The 20,900-nt window shown below is 40.8% G+C and overlaps 1 protein-coding gene and 1 long non-coding RNA gene across 19 annotated transcripts in view; one reads left to right on the top strand and one right to left on the bottom strand.

Moving 5' to 3' along the window:
- Nucleotides 1-11,464, bottom strand: part of LOC135968168 (uncharacterized) — a 33,317-nt gene extending 21,853 nt beyond the window's left edge. The window contains exons 1-2 of one of the 2 annotated variants that reach the window (XR_010582718.2): nt 10,485-11,218; nt 2,534-2,616 (exon numbers count right to left, since the gene is read on the bottom strand). This is a non-coding gene — a long non-coding RNA (uncharacterized lncRNA). Of the gene's footprint in view, nt 1-1,216; nt 2,617-10,484 lie in introns of those variants that run through there. The other variant, XR_012427366.1, reaches the window with a different exon arrangement.
- CEP192 (centrosomal protein 192) overlaps nt 1-20,900 on the top strand; it is a 142,875-nt gene that overhangs the window by 29,826 nt on the left and 92,149 nt on the right. For all 17 annotated transcript variants that reach the window (XR_012427353.1, XM_065533539.2, XM_074022954.1 and 14 more), the window contains 3 exons: nt 3,030-3,154; nt 14,204-14,543; nt 14,996-15,139. Coding sequence is in view for 16 of the 17 variants with exons in the window: in XM_065533539.2 (XP_065389611.1) it covers nt 3,030-3,154; nt 14,204-14,543; nt 14,996-15,139 (609 nt within the window). In the remaining variant the exon portion in view is untranslated. The remainder of the gene's footprint in view (nt 1-3,029; nt 3,155-14,203; nt 14,544-14,995; nt 15,140-20,900) is intronic.

The following is a 20,900-nucleotide window of genomic DNA, read 5'->3' on the forward strand; positions in this document are numbered from 1 at the left end:
TTTTTTTGTTTTCCATTTGCTTGGTAGATCTTCCTCCATCCCTTTATTTTGAGCCTGTTTGTGTCTCTGCATGTGAGATGGGTCTCCGGAATACAGCAAACTGATGGGTCTTGACTCTATCCAATTTGCCAGTCTGTGTCTTTTAATTGGAGCATTTTGCCCATTTACATTTAAGGTTAATATTGTTATGTGTGTATTTGATCCTGTCATTTTGATGTTAGCTGGTTATTTTGCTCATTAGTTGATGCAGTTTCTTCCTAGCATCGATGGTCTTTACACTTTGGCATGTTTTTGCGTTGACTGGTACTGGTTGTTCCTTTCTTTTTTTTTTTTTTTTTTTTTTTTGAGACGGAGTCTCGCTCTGTAGCCCAGGCTGGAGTGCAGTGGCGCGATCTCAGCTCACTGCAAGCTCCGCCTCCCGGGTTCACGCCATTCTCCGGCCTCAGCCTCCCGAGTAGCTGGGACTACAGGTGCCCGCCACCTCGCCCGGCTAGTTTTTTGTATTTCTTAGTAGAGACGGGCTTTTACCGTGTTATCCAGGATGGTCTCGATCTCCTGACCTCGTGATCCACCCGTCTCGGCTTCCCAAAGTGCTGGGATTACAGGCTTGAGCCACCGCTCCCGGCCTGGTTGTTCCTTTCTATGTTTAGTGCTTCCTTCAGGAGCTCTTGTAAGGCAGGCCTGGCGGTGACAAAATGTCACCATTTGCTTGTCTGAAAAGGATTTTATTTCTCATTCACTTATGAAGCTTAGTGGCTGGATATGAAATTCTGGGTTGAAAATTCTTTTCTTTAAGAATGTTGAATATTGGCCCCCATTCTCTTCTGGCTTGTAGAGTTTCTACTGGGAGATCCACTGTTAGTCTGATGGGCCTCCCTTTGTGGGTAGCCCAACCTTTCTCTCTGGCTGCCCTTAACATTTTTTCCCTCATTCCAACCTTGGTGAATCTGACAATTATGTGTCTTGGAGTTGCTCTTCTCGAGGAGTATCTTTTTGGCGTTCTCTGTATTTCCTGCATTTGAATGTTGGCCTGCCTTGCTAGGTTGGGGAAGTTCTCCTGGATAATATCCTGAAGAGTGCTTTCCAACTTGGTTCCATTCTTCCCATCACTTTCAGGTACACCAATCAGACGTAGATTTGGTCTTTTCACATAGTCCCATATTTCTTGGAGACTTTGTTCGTTTCTTTTTACTCTTTTTTCTCTAAACTTCTCTTCTTGCTCATTTCATTCATTTGATCTTCACTCACCAATACTCTTTCTTCCACTTGATCGAATCGGCTACTGAAGCTTGTGCGTGCGTCACGTAGTTCTTGTGCCATGGTTTTCAGCTCCGTCAGGTCATTTAAGGACTTCTCTACACTTGTTATTCTAGTTAGCCATTCGTCTAATCTTTTTTCAAGGTTTTTAGCTTCTTTTCGATGGGTTTGAACTTCCTCCTTTAGCTTGGAGAATTTTGATCGTCTGAAGCCTTCTTGTCTCAACTCGTCAAAGTCATTCTCCATCTAGCATTGTTCCATTGCTGGCAAGGAGCTGCGTTCCTTTGGAGGGGAGAAAGGCGCTCTGATTTTTAGAATTTACAGTTTTTCTGCTCTGTTTTTTCCCCATCTTTGTGGTTTTATGTACCTCTGGTCTTTGATGATGGTGACGTACTGATGGGGTTTTGGTGTGGATGTCCTTTCTGTTTGTTAGTTTTCCTTCTGACAGTCAGGACCCTCAGCTGAAGGTCTGTTGGAGTTTGCTGGAGGTCCACTCCAGACCCTGTTTGCCGGGTATCCGCAGCGGAGGCTGCAGAACCGTGAATATTGCTGAACAGCAAAAGTTGCTGGAAGCTTCTCTGGAAGCTTCGTCTCAGAGGCAGACCCGTCCCTCTGAGGTGTCAGTCTGCCCCTACTCAGGGGGTGCCTCCCAGTTAGGCTGCTTGGGGGTCAGGGACCCACTTGAGGAGGCAGTCTGTCTGTTCTCAGTTCTCAAAGTCTGTGCTGGGAGAACCACTACTCTCTTCAAAGCTGTCAGACAGGAACATTTAAGTCTACAGAGGTTTCTGCTACCTTTTGTTCGGCTGTGTCCTCTTCCCAGAGGTAGATTCTACAGAGACAGGCAGGTCTCCTTGAGCTGCAGTGGGCTCCACGCAGTTTGAGCTTCCCGGCCACTTTGTTTACCTACTCAAGCCTCAGCAATGGCGGGCCGCCCCTCCCTGAGCCTCAGTGCCACCTTGCAGTTCGATCTCAGACTGCTGTGCTAGCAATGAACAAGGCTCGGTGGGCGTGGGACCCTCTGAGCCAGGCGTGGGATATAATCTCCTGGTGTGCCATTTGCTAAGACCCTTGGAAAAGCGCAGTATTAGGGTGGGAATTACCTGATTTTCTAGGTGCCGTCTGTCACAGCTTCCTTTGTCTCGGAAAGGGAATTCCCTGACCCCTTGAGCTTCCCGGGTGAGGCGATGCCTCGCCCTGCTTCAGCTCACACTCGGTGGGCTGTACCCACTGTCCTGCACCCACTGTCTGACAAGCCCCAGTGAGATGAACCTGGTACCTCAGTTGGAGATGCAGAAATCACCCGTCTTCTGCGTTGCTCACGCTGGGAGCTGTAGACTGGAGCTGCTCCTATTCAGCCATCTGGAAAAAAAAAAAAAATTTCTCTGGTATGATTTAGCATATATTAACTCTTCTAGTCCCTCAGGTCTTTAGACAGTCTAAAACTTTTCAAAAGAGCTTTTAATAATAGCTAAGTAAATTAGTGTTAGTAGAAATACTGTAGTATATATTTCTTGGATTGAATATTACAAATAATTATATTCTATCCAGACATCAATAATTAAATATGAATTCTTTCTGTATGGTAGCAGTTTATCATGTTTATTATTGCCTCTTACTGTTGCTTATTTTCTCTCTATGAAAATGGCTAAATTTGTCATAGGAGTGCTAAGTATTAGGTTTACATAAAATAATTTGACTAGCAAGAAACACTTATTATGTTCGATTACTCAGATTTGATGTGGCTCCGTTAACGTTTTTCTTTATTTTTTCAGGTAATTCTGTTGGTGCTGGAGGTAGTAGAAGGCACACAGGTGGTCTGTTACCATTTTCCTCTGGTACTTGGGGAATTGAGAAAGAAATAGAAAATGTGAAGGGTATCGTTCCAGATCTCCGCAGCGTAAGTTATGCATTTTTCTTACATTTCCCATGAAAAAAGGAACAAGGTATCTTTTGTGTTTATATGATATATATTTTTTTAAAGTAACAGTTACTGTTGACTTCTGAAAAATACAGAAAAAGTAAAAAAGTCACTACTGATAATGTTTCAATATGTTTGTAAGTATCTTTCATACAATTATACATTTTCTTGCATGTAAGTATTTAATGACTTGCATTTAGATTAGTCATTTGGAAAGTTCTTTAGCCCAGTGTCCAGTCATTAAATGAAAAGCAAACGGATCTTTTACCTTGCTCAAACATACTTGTTTTTCATTGTTTCAGTTTTTTCTGTTTCTTGATAGTACCCCGTTTCTCCTGTGCCTGAAGCTTGGTAGTTATTTCGGACTCATACTTATTCATTATGCCCCTTTTTTAGTAATGTTATTACAGTTTTATAAACTGTGATTTGAATTTTGCATGTGGGTTAATTTTTTCTGACTTAGACCCATTTGTCCAGTATTGATTAAAATAATGCTTGGTTTTTTGCTTTATTCTGTGCATCTCTGTTTTGTATGTTAAATATATTTTTAATTTAAATTTTAACTTGTAAAATACATATAACATAAAATTTGCTATCTTAATCTTTTTTTTTTTTTTTTTTTTGAGACAGAGTGTCACTCTGTCGCCCAGGCTGGAGTGCAATGGTGCGATCTTAGCTCACTGCAACCTCTGCCTCCGAGGTTCAAGCAATTCTGTCTCAGCCTCCCGAGTAGCTGGGATTACAAGTGCACATCACCACCTGGTTAATTTTTGTATTTTTAGTAGAGATGGAGTTTCACCATGTTGGTCAGGCTGGTCTCAAACTCCTGGCCTCAAGTGATCTGCCTGCCTTGGCCTCCCAAAGTGCTGGGATTACAGGAGTGAGCCACCACGCCTGGCCACTATCTTAATCATTTTTAAGTGTACAGTTCAATAATGTTAAGTACATTTACATTGTACAGCCAATCTTCAGGACTCTTCATCTTGTAAAACTAAAACTTTGCCCATTAAACAACAAACCTCAATTCCCTCCTGCCTTCCAACTCATGGCAACTACCATTCTACTTTCTGTCTCTATGCATTTACCTACTCTGGGTATGCTCATATAAGTGGAATCATACAATATTTGGCCTTCTGTGTCTGTCTTATTTTATTAAGCATGAGGTTTTCAAGGTCTGTTCATGTCATAGCATATATCAACATTTCATTCTTTCTTATGGCTGAATAATATTCTACTATATATACCACATTTTATTTATTCCCTCATCCTTCAGTGGACACTTGGGTGTTTCTGTCTTTTGGCTTTTGAGTGTAATGATGCTGTGAACATCAGCGTACAAATACCTGTTCGAGTCCTAGCTTTCAGTTTGTTTGGGTATATATGTAGGAGTGAAATTGCTGGGTCGTATGGTAATTCTGTGTTTAATGTTTTGAGGAGTTGCCATAGTGTTTTTCATAGCAGCTGCACCAGTTTACATCCACCAGCAAAACACTAGGATTCCAATTTTTCCACATCCTATTTAACACTCTTTACTTTTTTCCCTTTTTAAATTACAGTTATCCTAATGAGTGTGAAGTAGTATCTCGTTGTGGTTTTGATTTGCATTGTCCTGAAGACTAGTGATACTGAACATCTTTTCATGTATGTCTTCCTTGGGGAAATGTTCGTTTAAGGCCTTTGCCCACTTTTTAATTGAGTTTTTTTGTTGTTGTTGAATTGTAGAGTTCTTTATGTCATCTGGATATTAATTCCTTACCAAATGTCTGAATTGTAAATTTTTCTCTCATTCTGTAGATTGTCTTTTACTTTCTTGATATTGTCCTTTAATGTGCAAAAATTTTAAATTATGATGTAATGTGATCTATTTTTATATTACTAGCTGTGCTTTTGTTTTTATGTCTGTGAAATTGTTGTCAAATTCAGTGTCATGAAGATTTTCCTGTTTTCTTCCAAGAGTTTTATAGAGTTAGCTCTTACATTTAGATTGTTGATCTGTGACTTTGTGAGAGAAAAAGAAAAAAGGGAAAAAGAGAAAACGATGGTTGAATTTTTTTATTTTTTATTTTTTATTTTTTTTTGGAGACAGAGTCTCTGTCTGTCGCTCAGGCTGGAGTGCAATGGCGCGATCTGGGTTCACTGCAAGCTCCACCTCCTGGGTTCATGCTGTTCTCCTGCCTCAGCCTCCCGAGTAACTGAGACTACAGGCGCCCGCCACTACACCCGGCTAATTTTTTTGTATTTTTAGTAGAGACAAGGTTTCACCGTGTTAGCCAGGATGGTCTCCATCTCCTGACCTCATGATCCACCCATCTCGGCCTCCCAAAGTGCTAGGATTACAAGCGTGAGCCACCGCGCCCTGCCTGTTGGTTTGTTTTGAGTTTATTTTTATATGTGATGTTAGGTAAGGGTCTAACTAACATCATTCTTTTGCATGTGGATATTAAATTTTCTCAGCACTATTTATTAAAAAGGCTGTTCTTTCTTCCTTGAATGGTTTTGGCACTTTTATCAGAAATCAATTTATCATGTATGTGAGGGTTTATTTCTGGCTTCTCTGTTCTAGCCCATTGGTCTATTTGTCTGTCTTTTTGACAGCGCCAGACTGCTTTAATCACTTGTCTTTGTAGGACATTGGGAAGTGTTAGTCCTTCAACTTAATTCTTCTCTTTCAAGATTTTTTTGTCTGAGGCCCTTGGCAATTCTATATGAATTTGAGGATCAGCTTTTCCATTTCTTTAGAAAAGGCTGTTGAAATTTTGAGAGGGATTTTGTTGAATCTGCAGGTCACTTTGGATAGAATTGATACCTTTGCAATGTTAAGTCTTCATATTCATGAAGACACAGGATGTCTGTCCATTCTTTTAGGTCTTTTGGTCTTCTTTCTTTCAACAGTGTTTTGTAGTTTTCAGTATGTCTTTCACTTCCTTGATTAGATTTATTCCCAAGTACTTTAGTCTTTTAGATGCTGTTGTGAATGGAATTGCTTTCTTAATTTACAGTTTGGATTGTTTATTGCTGGTGTTTAGAAACATCTGATTTTTTGTGTGCTGATCTTGTACCTTCTAGATTTTTCTCCAGTGTTATCTTCTAGGAGTTTTATAGCTTTGCATTTTACATTTAGGTCTGTGATCCATTTTCAGTTAATTTTTGTGAAAGGTGTAATGTCTTTGTTGAGATTCATTTTTTTGCATGTAAATACCCAATTGTTCCAGCACCATTTGTGAAAAGACTATCTTTGCTTCATCGTGATGCCATTGTTCCTTTGTCAAAGATTAGTTTGGCTATACGTATGTGGGTCAGTTTTCCGAATCTCTGTTCTGCTGATCTGTTTGTCTGTTCTTTCACCAGTAATCACTGTCTTGGTGACTACTGCTTTATTAAGTAATGAAATTGGACAGTGCCTTCTCTCTTTATTCTTATTTTTCAAGATTGAGTTGGTTGTTCTGGGTCTTTTGTCTCTTTGTGTAAACTTTATTTTTTTTTTAATACTATTTTTTTGTTTGAGACAGAGTCCCTCTCTGTCACCCAGGCTGGAGTGCAGTGGCATGATTTTGGTTCACTGCAACCCCTACCTCCCGAATTCAAGCGATTCTTTCTCCTCAGCCTCCAAGGTAGCTGGGATTACAAGTGTACGCCATTGTGCCCAGCTAATGTTTGTATTTTTAATAGAGATGAGGTTTCACCATGTTGGCCAGACTGGTCTGAAACGTCTGATTTCAAATGATCCACCTGCCTCTGCCTCCCAAAGTGCTGGGACTGCAGGCATGAGCCACCATGCCCAGCCTGTGTAATCTTTAAAATCAGTTGGTCAGTATCTAAATTAAGAACTTGGCTGGGATTTTGATTGGTATTAAATTGAATGTATAGGTGAAGTTGGGAAGAACTGACGTTTTGACAGTGTTGAGTCTTCCTATCCATGAACATTGAATATCTCTCTATTTATTTGATTTTCTTTTATTTCTTTCTCAGAGTTTTGTAGTTTTCTCGCATGTAGATGTTATATATATTTTGTTAGATTTATACCTAACTTATTTCATATATGGGGGTGTTAATGTAGATAGTATTGTTTTAAATTTCAAATTCTACTAGTTCGTTGCTAGTGTATAGGAAAGCAGTTAACATTTATGTAATAAATATGTATGCTGTCATCTTTTATTAGTTCCAGGAATTTTTTTGTCAGTTCTTTTGGATTTTCTGCATAGGTGATCATGTCATTCACAAACAAAAGACAGTTTTTATTTCCTCCCAATCTGTATACATTTTATTTCCTTTTCGTGTCTTAATTGCATTAGCTAGGACTCACAGTATGACGTTGAAAAACAGTGGGGGGAGGAGACGTCCTTGCCTTATTCCTGGTCTTAGTGGAAAGGCTTCTGGCTTCTTACTATTAAGTATGATGTTAGCTAAGGTGTTTTTTAAGGTTTTTTTAACTTTTATTTTATTTTTATCAAGTTGAGAATGTTTTTCTCTAGTTTACTGGGAATTTTTATCATGAATGGGTGTTGGATTTTTGTCAGTTTATTTTTTTTTTTGCATCTATTGATATGATCACATGTTTTTTTGTTTTTTTTTTGTAGTCTGTTGATGTGATAGATTACATTAATTGATTTTTGATTTTTTTTTTTTTTTTTTGAGACAGAGTCTCGCTCTGTCGCCCAGGCTGGAGTGCAGTGGCGCGATCTCGGCTCACTGCAAGTTCCGCCTCCCGGGTTCACGTCACTTTCCTGCCTCAGCCTCCGGAGTAGCTGGGACTACAGGTGCCCGCCACCTCACCTGGCTAATATTTTGTGTGTGTTTTAGTAGAGACGGGGTTTCACCGTGTTAGCCAGGATGGTGTCGATCTCCTGACCTCGTGATCCGCCCGTCTCGGCCTCCCAAAGTGCTGGGATTACAGGCGTGAGCCACCGCGCCTGGCTGATTTTTGATTGTTGAACTAGGCTTGCATACCTGGGATCTCCTCGGTTATGATGTATAATTCTTTTTATATATTATTTGATTTCCTAATGTTTTGTTGAGGAGTTTTGAATCTGTGTTTATGGGAGAAATTGGTCACTCGTTTTATTTTTTTGTGATGTCTTTAGTTTGGGTATTAGGATGATGCTGACTTCATAGAATCTGTTAATAAGTATTCCCTCTGCTATTTTCTGAAAAAGGTTGTAGAGAATTAGTATAATGTTTTCCTTAAATGTTTGGTGGAATTCACTGTTGAACCTATCTGGGCATGGTGTATTCTATTTTGGGAGGGTATTCATTATTGCCTTTATTTCTTTAACAGATAGGGGCCTACTCAAATTATGTTTCTATTGTGTGGGTTTTTTTCTGATAAGAAGAATGTATATTCTGCTGTTTTTGCGTGAAGTATTCCATAGACGTCCATTATATCTGGTTGATTGTTAGTGTGTTCAACTGTGTGCTTACTGAATTTCTTCTCACTGGATCTGTTTCTGATAGAGGAGTGTTGAGGTCGTCAGTTATGATAGTTGGTTTATCTATTTCTCTTTGTAGTTCTGTTGGTTTTTACTACCTGTATGTTGATACTCTCTTGTAGGTGTATACACGTTAAGGATGGTTATGTCTTCCTAGAGAATTGATTCCTCTATATCATTATGTAGTACCCTGCCTCATCTCTGATAACTTTTCCTACTTTGAAGTCTGCTGTGTCTGAAAGCAATATAGCTATTCCTGCTTTCTTTTGATTAGTGTTTTAATGCCATATCTTTCTCCATCCATTTACTTTTAATCTACATATTGGTTTCTTGTAGACATATATACTTAGGTCTTGTGTTTTGATTCTCCTCTGAGAATCTCTTCCAGTTGGTATGTTTGTTTGTTTATTTATTTATTTTTTTGAGGCGGAGTCTTGCTTTGTCGCCAGGCTGGAGTGCAGTGGCGTGATCTCGGCTCACTGCAACCTCCAACTCCCTGGTTCAAGTGTTTCTCTTGCCTCAGCCTCCCGAGTAGCTAGAATTACAGGCACGCACCACCACGCCCAGCTAATTTTTGTATCTTTAGTAGAGATGGGGATTTCACCATGTTGGCCAGGATGGTCTCGATCTCCTGACCTCGTGATCCACCCGCCTTGGCCTTGCAAAGTGCTGGGATTACAGGCGTGAGCCACCGTGCCCGGCCTGTTTATTTTTATTTGTTTATTTTTTTGAGACTGAGTCTCACTCTGTTGCCCAGGCTCTAGTACAGTGGTGCGATCTCAGCTCTCTGCAACCTCCACCTCCTGAGTTCAAGCAATTCTCCTGCCTCAGCCTCCCGAGTAGCTGGGATTACAAGTGTGTGCCGCCCCACCCGGCTATTTTTTTTGTATTTTTAGTAGAGATGGCGTTTCATCACGTTGGCCAGGATGGTCTCGAACTCCTGACCTCAAGTTATCCACCCACCTTGACCTCCCAAAATGCCAGGATTACAGGGGTGACCCACTGCGCCCAGCCAGTTGGTGTATTTAGACCATTGACTTTGAAAGTGATTAATTGATGTAGTTGGATTAATGTCTACCATGTTGTTCTTGTTTTTTTTTTTTTTTTCCTATTTTTTTCTTCCAGTCGTATTCTCTTTGTGGTTTTATTTTAAGAATTTATTATTATTATTATTTCTATTTTGAGACAGGGTCTCTATGTTGCTCAGACTGGAGTGCAGTGGCAGAATCATAGCTCACTACAGCCTCGAACTGCCAGGCTCAAGCGATCCTCCTGCCTCAGCCTTCTGAGTAGTTGGGACAACAGGCACATGTCACTACACCTGGCTAACTTTTAAATTTTTTGTAGAGCTAGGGTCTTACTATGTTGCCCAGTCTGGTCTTGAGCTCCTGGCCTCAAGGGATTCTCCCACCTTGGCCTCCTAAAGTATTGGGATTACAGGGGCCAGCCACTGTGCCTGGCCTCTTTGTGGTCTTAATTCAGCATTTTATGATTGCATTTTCTCTTCATTAGCATATCAGATATAATTCTTTTTCGTCCCACTGTTTTTAGTGGTTGCTCTAGAGTTTGCAATATATATTTACAATTAATCCATATTCACTTTCAGATAACATTATACTGCTTAACAGGTAGTTTGAGTATTGATAATAACAAAATATTCCTAATTCCTCCCTCCCATTCCTTGTATCATTGCTATCATTCATTTCACTTACATATAAGTATATATAAGCATATATGTGTGCCTATATATAGACACACACCCTCACATATATATGCTTATACATACATGTAACCATACATAATTGAATACGTTGTTGCCATTATTTTTCTGAACAATGTTATTAGACCAATTAAAAATTAGAAAAATAAAATTTTTGTTTTACCTTTACTTATTCTGTCTTTGATGCTCTTCCTTTCTTTGTAGATTCAAGATTCTGACCTGTGTATTTTTCTTCTCTCAAAATAACTTTTAAAAAAATTTCTTGCAAGGCAGGTCTACTGGCAATAAACACCTTCCGTTTTTGCTTGTCTGAGAAAGTATTTCCCTTTCGTGTTTGAAGGATAATTTCTCAGGGTACAGAATTAGAGATTGATGGTTTCTTTCTTTCAGCTCTTCAAAGTAGTTCACTTCACTGCCTTCGTGCTTAGTGGTTTCTGAGGAGACGCCAAATGTCACTCTTTGTTTCTCTGTGCGTGAGGCGATTGTTTTCCTCTCTGGTTTTTCTTCAGGATTTTTTTCTTTATCTTTGATTTTCTGTAGTTTGAAAGTGATATGCTTAGGTGAAGTATTGGTTTTGGCTTTTATTTATTTTTTCCAAGTACAGCCCTATTGCCTTTTTCTTACTTGGTGTTCTGTGAGCTTCCGGGATTTCTGGCTTGTTGTCTGAACTAATTTGGAGAAATTCTCATTCATTAGTGTTGCAGATATTCTGTTGCTTTCTGTTTGTCTTCTCTTTTTGATGTCTCAGTTATGCAGATGTTATACATTCTGTAGTTGTCCTGCAGTTTTTCGAGATCGTTTTTTCATTCTTTGTTGTCTTTGCATTCAGTTTTAGAAGTCCATCGGCGTATCCTGGAGCTCAGAGTCTCTTTCCTGTGCTGTGTCCAGTCTGCTAATGAGCCCAGCCCAGACATTCCTCACGTGTTACAGCTTTTGATCTCTGGCGTTTCTTTCTGATTCTTTCTCCCAAGTTCCATTTCTCTGTTTACATTGCCGCTCTGTTCTTGCCTGGTGTCTGCTGTATCCATTAGAGCTCTTAGCATATTCATCATAATTGTTTTTGATTTCTGGCCTGAGTATGCCAACATCCCTGCCATATCTGGTTCTGTTGGTTCTGATGCTTGCCTTGTCTCTTCAAACTGTGTTTTTTTGCCGTTTAGTGTGCCTTTTAATTTTTTCTTGTTAGCTGGACGTGATGTACCAAGTAAAAGAACTGCTGTAAATAGGCCTTTCATTATGTTGTGGTAAGATGTTGGGGAGGGAAAGTATTCCGTAATTCTGTGGTTCGGTCTCAGTCTTTCAGTGAGCCTGTGCCTTTAGACTGTGCACTCCACAAGTGTTTCTCAGGTTTTCCCTCCCGTTAGGACGGACAGCGAGGCTAGAGGGAGCTGGAGTTGGGTATTTCCCTTTCCCCAGTCTACTTAGGCGCTGATGAAACCCCAGCAGGGTTAGGTTTTCTTGAGGGCGGATCTAAGAACAAAGTGCCCTGTTACATTTCAAAATGACCCCTTTCTCCTCTCCATACTGGAAGCCCAAGGGGATTTTTCTCCATTATTTGCTGTGAGAACTTGGTCGTGCTGGAGGTAAAACTCACAAAAGCATGGGACCCACCTGTGACTGGATCCCCTGGAGTTTTTAACTCAGACTTTTCCACACTGAGCCCGCGGCAGTTCCTCAGTTAAAAGTTAGCTGTTCCTTCTCTGCTGCTTGCTGTGGAGGTTTCTGCTTGGGAGTATATCCCCAGTAGGTTAGGATTCTCTGTGTTTGCCTGTCTCTCCCGTTTTAGAGGCAGCAGTTTATCCTGTTACCTTCTCTTACGGATCTACGAAGAGTTGTTGATTTGTCAGTTTGTTCATCTTTTTACTTGTTGTCAGGATGGAGTGGCGACTTCCAAGCCCTTTACACACAGAACTGGAAGCTAGAAGTTGTAACTGCCTTCTTTATTCAAGATTAAGTTGCTTTGCGGATGAGACAGCCAGTTTTCCACATTATGTTTCTTTTTAATCTTTGCAAGTGTTGTATATGAAAAGCAGTTATCTCGTTTTAAGTGGCATTTGTCATTTTTTTTTTCTCTTGGGGTATTTGTATTTTAACTTAATTTTATAAGGTTTTTATGTTATGGAAATATATTGATCTTTATATATGTTTTAGGCTTTAATGTGTGTATGAGCTTCCTAGGTTGCCAGAGCAAATTACCACAGGCATGCCTAAAACAACAGAAATTTATTTCCTCACAGTTACGGAGGCCAAAAGTCTGAAGTCAAGGTGTTAGCAGGTGGTTCTCCCTCCTAAGTCTCTCAGAGGAGAATCCTTCCTGGTTCTCGCAGCTTCTGCTGGCTCCTGGTGTTCCTTGGCTTGTAGCAGCAGCACCACTCACATCTCTCTGTGTGTTCATGCGGCCTTGTCCTCTGTGTCTTTGTCTGAAATTTTCTTCTCTTGTCTCTGATGCAGACATTGGTCGTTGTGACCAATTCAGTATGGTCTTGTCTCAAGATCTTTAAGTTAATTACATCTGTAAAGACTTTGTTTTAGAATAATATCACAATTTATAGTTACCAGGCTTACGGCTTGGATATATCTTTTTGAGGGGACACAATTCAGGACATCAGAGTGTTATACTTAGAAGATGTTATTCACTGAAGAATAAAAGACAATCCATCTGTATTTTTTCCTAGTATTTTTATATCTAAGTCTTTAAGTCATCTGCAATTTGTTTTGTTGTTTGTTTATTTATTTTATTTATTTATTTTTTGAAACGAAGTCTTGCTCTTATCCCCCAGGCTGGAGTGCAGTGGCGGAATCTTGGCTCTCTGCAACCTCCGCCTCCCGTATTCAAGTGATTCTCTTGCCTCAGCCTCCAGAGTAGCTGAGATTACAGGCGCCCGCCACCACACCTAGCTAATTTTCGTATTTTTAGTAGAGACGGGGTTTCCCATGTTGGCCAGGCTGGTCTTGAACTCCTGATCTCAGGTGATCCGCCTGCCTTGGCCTCCCAAAGTGCTGGGATTACAGGTGTGAGCCACCACGCCTGGCCTTGATGTTTATTTTTATATAATAAGTTGGCAAAGCACCCAGTTAATAAATGGTGGCACTAGGATTTGAACCTATGTCTTTCTTATTCGAAAGTCATCATTTATTTAGAATGACCTCCTTTTAGTGTTGTAACTTTCAGCTGTGCCTTATCAGGTTGTTCTTATTGCTTGTCTTATTATAGCAGAAAGGACTGCTGTTAATAAGTTTCACTGGCATGTGATACCGTGGTGGCAGCCAAACGTCCACAAACAGTATTGAAGACACTTGAGCCCCTTTTCAGCAGTTGTTATTGTCGGAAAGAATAAGAAGTGCCGCTTGGAAAAATGTTTTGGAGAGCATAGTTTGAAGGCACTGGATAAATTTGCTCTGTCTGATACAAATTTTATTGGACTGGCCAGGGACATTTGTAGTATAAATTGCTTCACTTCTATTAAAAGATATTAATATCAAGGGCTGTTTATCCATATTAATTTTATGAGGCTAGTCACACTAATATAGGCTTACCATGTTTGTAGAGACTTTTATTGGTAATGATAAAAGTTGAGCTGACAACGTTTCTATCATCCTGTAATGTAATGCACACATAGAGCCCACTTTTGGTATGTAAATCTCTTGATGTGTTTCCGATGACCACATCACAAAGTCTGGTTTTGGTAAGTTTCTTATCAATGGTTCATATATTCACATATAGTCTAGAATACAGTGAATACTGTGTGTTCTGTTCCTTCATATAATAAACATTTTGTATCAACTGTATAATTTTTCTCATAAATTTTAAAATAAGTTATAAAAAGCAAGACTTACTGTTGTTCTGTGAAGAAATCTGATTTTTTTTTTTTTTTTTTAAAGGAAAGTACAAGTAAAGATGTTCTGGTGAAGACCCTCAGGGCTACTGACCTGAAACTTAACTCTGATAATTTTCATGATGCAAGTGCCAATAGAGGTGGTTTTGACCCAACTGACCCTGTAAAACAGGGGGTGGAGTGTCCTCATCAAAATAAGACAGTTTTGCACATGGATGGATGTTTAGACACTGAGACTCCTACAGTGTCCATTCAAGAAGATGTGGATGTAGCCTCTTTGAAGCCTATTAGTGACAGTGGAATTAATTTCAGTGATGCCCTTTGGTCACCAACTTGTGAAAGGCGAACATGTGAATGTCACGAGTCCATCGAAAAGAATAAAGACAGTAAGTGGACTTTTAAAAAAATAGAGTGAAAGAAATAAATGTTCGTACATCTTAATAGGATATATTTTCATGTGAAACGTGCCCGTCTTTCCTATTGAAATATTTTAGTGTTTTATAGTTTAAACAAAATTTTAAGTCTACTAGTACAGGGAGGATTGCTCAGAAGTGGTGTCTTTTCTCAGAGATGTAGTTAGAACGTACCTTTCTAGCTGAGTCTTTTCCTTTATTCCTCACTCTCCATTATAGATTTTTGTGAGTAAGGCTGGCTGGCCTTCCGTCAAAGAGATACTTTTCTTTTGGGGAAGTGGTTTTTCCTTTTTCTAACTAGCTTTGGCAGACTTCAGTACTGTTGGTAACTAAGGTAGTCATCTAAATTAAAAAAAAATTGAGAATGTTTTATCATTTTAGTTGTTACATGTGTCATTTGATATTTTGGGAATTTTATTTTTCAGAAGCAGATCTCCCACAGAGTGTGGTCTATCAAAATGAAGAGGGTAGGTGGGTCACAGACCTCGCCTATTACACATCTTTTAATAGCAAACAAAATTTAAATATGTCTCTAAGTGATGAGATGAATGAAAACTTCAGATCTGGTTGTAAGTATATGGATAAAAGTTTATTATAACATTTTCACTGTTTCTGATCTTTCTAAGATTATTCTCTATATGTTGGTCAGTCACATCAGATCCCTTCTGGACTATCACTGGATTCTGGAAGCGCTTCACTTGTTTTTATAGGACCTCAGGTTTTAGCCAGTCTTAATCATTGTAGAATGAGCCGAGCCATTTCCTTAAGCAAAGCCAATGAGTGAGAATAGCATTTGTATACTGCTGTGTAGACACCTTAGTATTGCAGGGCTGGAAGGGACTTCAGGTTTTGCCTGTCCCTTTAAAATTTCTGACCCGAGCAAAGGAAATGTGCTGATAAATCAGCAGTTACAAAAACCAGTCCATGAAAGGTAGAAGGTGTGGTAGAAATGATGGAAGAAAAGTAACCAAAAAGATAATGAAATCTCGAGGGATAAAAGCGTTAACAGAAGCAGTTAGGTTGTTGATCAGCATCATCCCTGACAGTGAATATAGAAAGTGGTTTAGGTCTACACGACGCCAGGTCACGGGATTTGGAGCCGCAGCCTGTGAAGATGTTGTGCCGCAGCCCTCAGGGCTGAGCTCTGCTGTAACTGGAAGGAGCCGCGCTGCTCATGGGCCTGTCAAGCCTGGCCTTATTGTTCATAGGCTTGCGCCCGAGGAAGAAATTTTCCCACTTACTGCTTGTACTAAGCTTCTTTCAAAAAGTCTCCTGATGTGGAATTACAGCAATAAATGAGGTAGTATGCCAGTCCTTAACTGCTTATCAGCCCAGAATGATGAGACAGGAATGCAGTACACAGTCATCAGCATCGTGAGAAACTCAAACCAAAAGCAATGGAATTCAGAGAAGAAACAAACGTTGCGTGAGTAGGTAGCAAAAGAATAGGAAGCCACTTTTGAGGTAGAGTTTTCACAGGTAATCCTTTGGGGTTTACCTGCATGAGAAATTTCAAATGGAGAGAAAGCCCAGTTTGGAAGGGAATGAGATGGTGAAGTGTGGGCATGTTTGAGAAGGTGCATGGTCCAGTGTGGCCAGCCTGTATGGCAGGATAAAGGGAGGGTGGCCAGAGGCTAGGAGGTGAAGCTGGAGAGGTCAGTGGGCCAGGAGTGGATTGAGACCATGCCCAGGATTGAGGCTTGTCTGGAAAGCATCAGGACTCGTTGCTTGTGGAACTTGCTGGGCGAGTCTTCTTTTGGCAGTCAGGGTCATTTGGGAGAGTTCTTAGGATGTTGTCGAAATCTAGGTGTCCCAGTGAAAATGAAAAGAATAGCTAATGAAAGACGCAGAAGTAAAATGGTTAGGATTTGATGGCTGGATCTCAGGGGATGGTAGAGAGGCAGGAAGAGAGGAGGGTCTGTGGTCTGAGTTACCTGGGGCAATGGCGATACTGTTACCTGAGGCAGAGAGTCAGAAGAACGTGTAGATTTTGGGTGATTGTGGTTTGAGGCAGAAGTAGTCATTAGTGGAAATAGGGGTCAGAAGTGTGAAGCTGAGTTGCAGTTAGGACTTACTCAATGATATCTTGATCTAAAAATGATGATGCAGACTGAATGGTGGATATTTATCACCTAAAAGATCATGGAATTCTCATGTGTTGATGGTGGGAGTGTAAATTGGTACAGCCATTTTGGAAACCTGTTTGGCAGTGTCTTGTAAAGGTGAACTTGATGAACTTCATACTTTATGACCTAATAATTCTGTACCTGAGTACATACACAGCAGAATAGGGTATACGTATTCACCAAAAGACATACTAGAATGTTTATAGCAGCACTATTTGTATCAGCCCCGAATTCTCAAATTCGCATTAGCAGTGGAAGTTTCCAAGTCGCTGCGGAACCACCCTCCCCTCCCCCAGCCGTAGAATGGATTATGTTTATTCATACCCTGGAATATTAGGTTGCAGTGGGAATGAGATGTGAAGCTACATGCAACAGCATTGGATGAATCTCAGTAACGTGGAATGACATGAAGCTGACTGAGAACGCAGACTCTGTAATTCTATTTGTGTACAGCTCGGCAGTGCAGTCCTGCAGAGCCAGCCGCAGGGCAGTGGTTACATGTGGATGGGGAGGTAGCATGGGAAGCAGGTGGTTTGGGTACTGACAGTGTTATGCTTCTTAATCTGTGCTGTTGGCTACGCAGATGTGTTCAGATTGTGAAAATTCCTTGAGCTGTACACTTCACCTATCGTAAAAAGTTTTTAAAAATTAGCAATCAAACTGAGAATAAAAGATTTGTAATTCATATTATAGGTTTAGAGCCCATTCTCCTAATATATAAACAGTTCTAATAAACAATAAGAAAAAGACCAACTACCTCAAAATTGGAAACAATTTATAGAAAAAGAAAAATGGTTGTTAAATGTACAACAAAAAATGTTCATTTTTACTCATGGAAAGAAATGCAGTGTAAATCCACCCAGTCATAGTATTTTTCAGTTACTTCCTTGGTAGTGATCCAAAAGTTTGGTAATAAAACTGCCTTAGCAAAGATGTGAGAGACACAGGTATGCTAGTCCATTCTTGGCACAGCCTCTGGGTATAATGACATTGCAGCATCTAGCAAAGTTACACGTGTACTGTCCTGTAACCGAGTAGTTCTGCTTCTGGGAATTTATTCTTCAGATTCACTTGTACAAATGGTACATGATGTATGTGCAAGCTCATTACTTGCAGCATTGTCTGTAATAATAAGGTTGGAAGCAATGTAGATGGACAAAATAGGGTATAAATTAAGGTGCATCCATACAAGGAAGCACCCTGTGGCCATACAGAATGGTAAAGGAGCTCTTTACTTACTGAAATGGAATGATCACCAAAATAAATTATGTAAAATCCACCTCCAAGCACATAAAGTATTGTAACATTTGTGTAGAAAGGTAGGAGAGGGGAGGATGTACATACAGACATTTGTGAAGACATACAATGGAAAGATAAAGCAAGATACTGACTACAGGAATCTCTAGCTACTTGAACTCAAAAATCAAAAATTCAGATAGACATTTCAGAAATATTTTAGCTCTTGGTTGCATCTGAGGGTGTGGGAAACGAGGGTCGGATGGGGAGATAGTTTTTAGTGTATACCCTTGTAAGTCTTTGGTTAACTTTGAAAAGCTCTTTATTGTGGTATCAAACATACACCTTTTAAATTTGAATTATTAGATGTATTACTATTAAAAAATGAAAAATGGTATTGGAAAGATTGAATGAAACCAACCTGGTGCTTAGGGAATGAGTGCTAGTCTGGTTGGAAAGGATGACTAGCGTGGGTGGGGAGGAAAGGGAGACGGGGAGATGGAAAGCTATTAAAAAGGTTGGTGGACAGAAAAAGCTGATGGGTGCTGGGAGGGATGGACTAGATCCAGGGAAATAGGGGTGGAGGTAGCATTAATGAAATGGGAGCCTTTGTACTGAAAAGGAGAAAGGAACTTTAAAAATGTAATAGAAGGAGATATTCAGAAGAGGAAGGTTGGAAAAAAGGGTGTAATCTTATAACGTCCAAGTCATTTTAAATGAAAATTTGCCTACTTACAAACTTTATGCAGGACAGTTCCTTAAGACAGCCTGCCTCGGCTGGGTGCAGTGGCTCATGCCTATAATCCCAGCACTTTGGGAGGCTTAGGTGGGTGGATCACGAGGTCAGGAGATCGAGACCATCCTGACTAACCCACGGTGAAACCCCGTCTCTACTAAAAAAAAAAAAAATACAAAACATTAGCCTGGCGTGGTGGCGGGCGCCTGTAGTCCCAGCTACTCGGGGGTCGGTGGGGGGGCAGCGGTGGGCTGAGGCAGAATGGCATGAACCCGGGAGGCGGAGCTTGCAGTGAGCTGAGATCGCGCCACTGCACTCCAGCCTGGGTGACAGAGCAAAACTCCTTCTCAAAAAAAAAAAAAAGAGAGAGCCTACCACCTCTTCTTCCCCGTGCCTGCCTTCCTCCTTGCTGATAGCTCAGCTCCGTCTATTCCAGGTGCTCCGTTGCTGCTGCTTGTGACCTGAGAGTTCAGCAGTGGGGGACACAAATGGGCTGCTCCCACGCTTGGTCTCAGAAGCATTCAGTCAAGAGGCTTGTTGTTTTAGGTGTGCCGAAGAATTGGCATAGATTCTCGTAAAATACGAAGTTCTTTTTTCTTACTGGCTGTGATTGATTTCTGATGAGTAGACAACATAGTGTTAATATAGATGTTTCTTCGAAGAATCCCTTACAGTTCAGAGAAAAAGCACTTGGGATTATAATAAATACTATTTTGAGCTGCTCGGTTAATTATTTAAAAACCAGGTGATATTTAACTCCTCAAAGTACATTAAGTTTCTTTTGGGTTACCTTCCGTATTAGTTCGTTTTTATGCTGCTGATAAAGACAAACCCGAACCTGGGAACAAAAAGAGGTTGACTTGGACTTGTAGTTCCACATGGCTCAGAATCATGGTGGGAGGCAAAAGGCACTTCTTATGTGTCGGTGGCAAGAGAAAAAATGAGGAAGAAGCAAAAGTGGAAACCCCTGATAAACCCATCAGATCTCGTGAGACTTATTCACTATCATGAGAGTAGCATGGGAAAGACCAGCCCCCGTGTTTCAGTTACCTTTGCCTGGGTCCCTCCCACAACATGTGAGAATTCTGGGAGATCAATTCAGATTGAGATTTGGGTGGAGACACAGCCAAACCATATTACCCTCTTCGGGGCCGAGTTTCCTAATTCCCTTCTCTTGGCTGTCAGATTTGGTTGGTTGGTCCTTTCATCTTTTAGGGCAGTGGTTTTTAACTTAGCTGGAGTCATAGATTCCACAGCGAATCTTCATAGAAATATATTTTATGGAATGTATGATTTTGCATGTATTTTGAGGGCCTCATGGTTCTCCTGATGCTCGTTCCTAGGTTCTATGCTGTAGGTTAAGAATGTGTTTTTTTTAGGCTGGGCATTTTGGCTTATACCTGTAATCCTAGACCTTTGAGAAGCCAAGGTGGGTGAATTGCTTGAGCCCAGGAGTTTGAGACCAGGCAGGGAAACATGGCAAAACCCCATCTCTACCAAAAAATACAAAAATTAGCTGAGGGTGGTGGCACATGCTTATAGGCCCAGCTATTGGGGAAGCTGAGGCGGGAGGATCGCTTGAGCCCGGGAGGATCGCTTGAGCCCAGGACGTAGAGGTTGCAGTGAGCCAAGATTGTGCCACTGCACCCCAGCCTGTGAAACAGAGCCAGACCTTGTCTCAAAAAAAAAAAAAAAAGTTTTTTGTGTGTGTGTGATAAGAAATGGTCACTTAACAAGGTGAAGAACTAGCACTGTTCTGACAGGTAGGAAGCCTCAGCAGTCTTTGGTGCTTTTCCTGAACGGAAATATCCTGTCTGCTTTTCTTTTGTCTTAGGTTGTGAATGTGGGATACAGTCTAGGTTCCCAAAGGAGCAGTGTGGATCTGATTGGTCCCTCATGGACACATGATAGTGGGGAGCCTCCATCATGTTTGGGCCATGAGTGGACTGTGCCCTCTGGGTCACCATTCACTTTTCTCCTTTCTGCTCCAACCCTGCATTGCCAGGCAGAGGCCCAGAGTGCTGCAGCCAGGCAGTCTAGCATCTGGCTGGCAGACATTTCACCAACACATTTCAAGTTCTTGGCAATTCTGATGCCTCAAGCAGGGTCTTGGGCCTCCTAGTTTGCTACGAATCCACCACTCCCAGTTGTGTTTCTGGCCCTGGCCCTCTTTGCCCATTTGCCCCATCCCTCTGAGGCATTTCAGTGGTGGTCTTCGGCCTGGGGTTGAGT

Source organism: Macaca fascicularis, chromosome 18, assembly GCF_037993035.2.
Source record: "Macaca fascicularis isolate 582-1 chromosome 18, T2T-MFA8v1.1".
Classification (NCBI taxonomy): domain Eukaryota; kingdom Metazoa; phylum Chordata; class Mammalia; order Primates; family Cercopithecidae; genus Macaca; species Macaca fascicularis.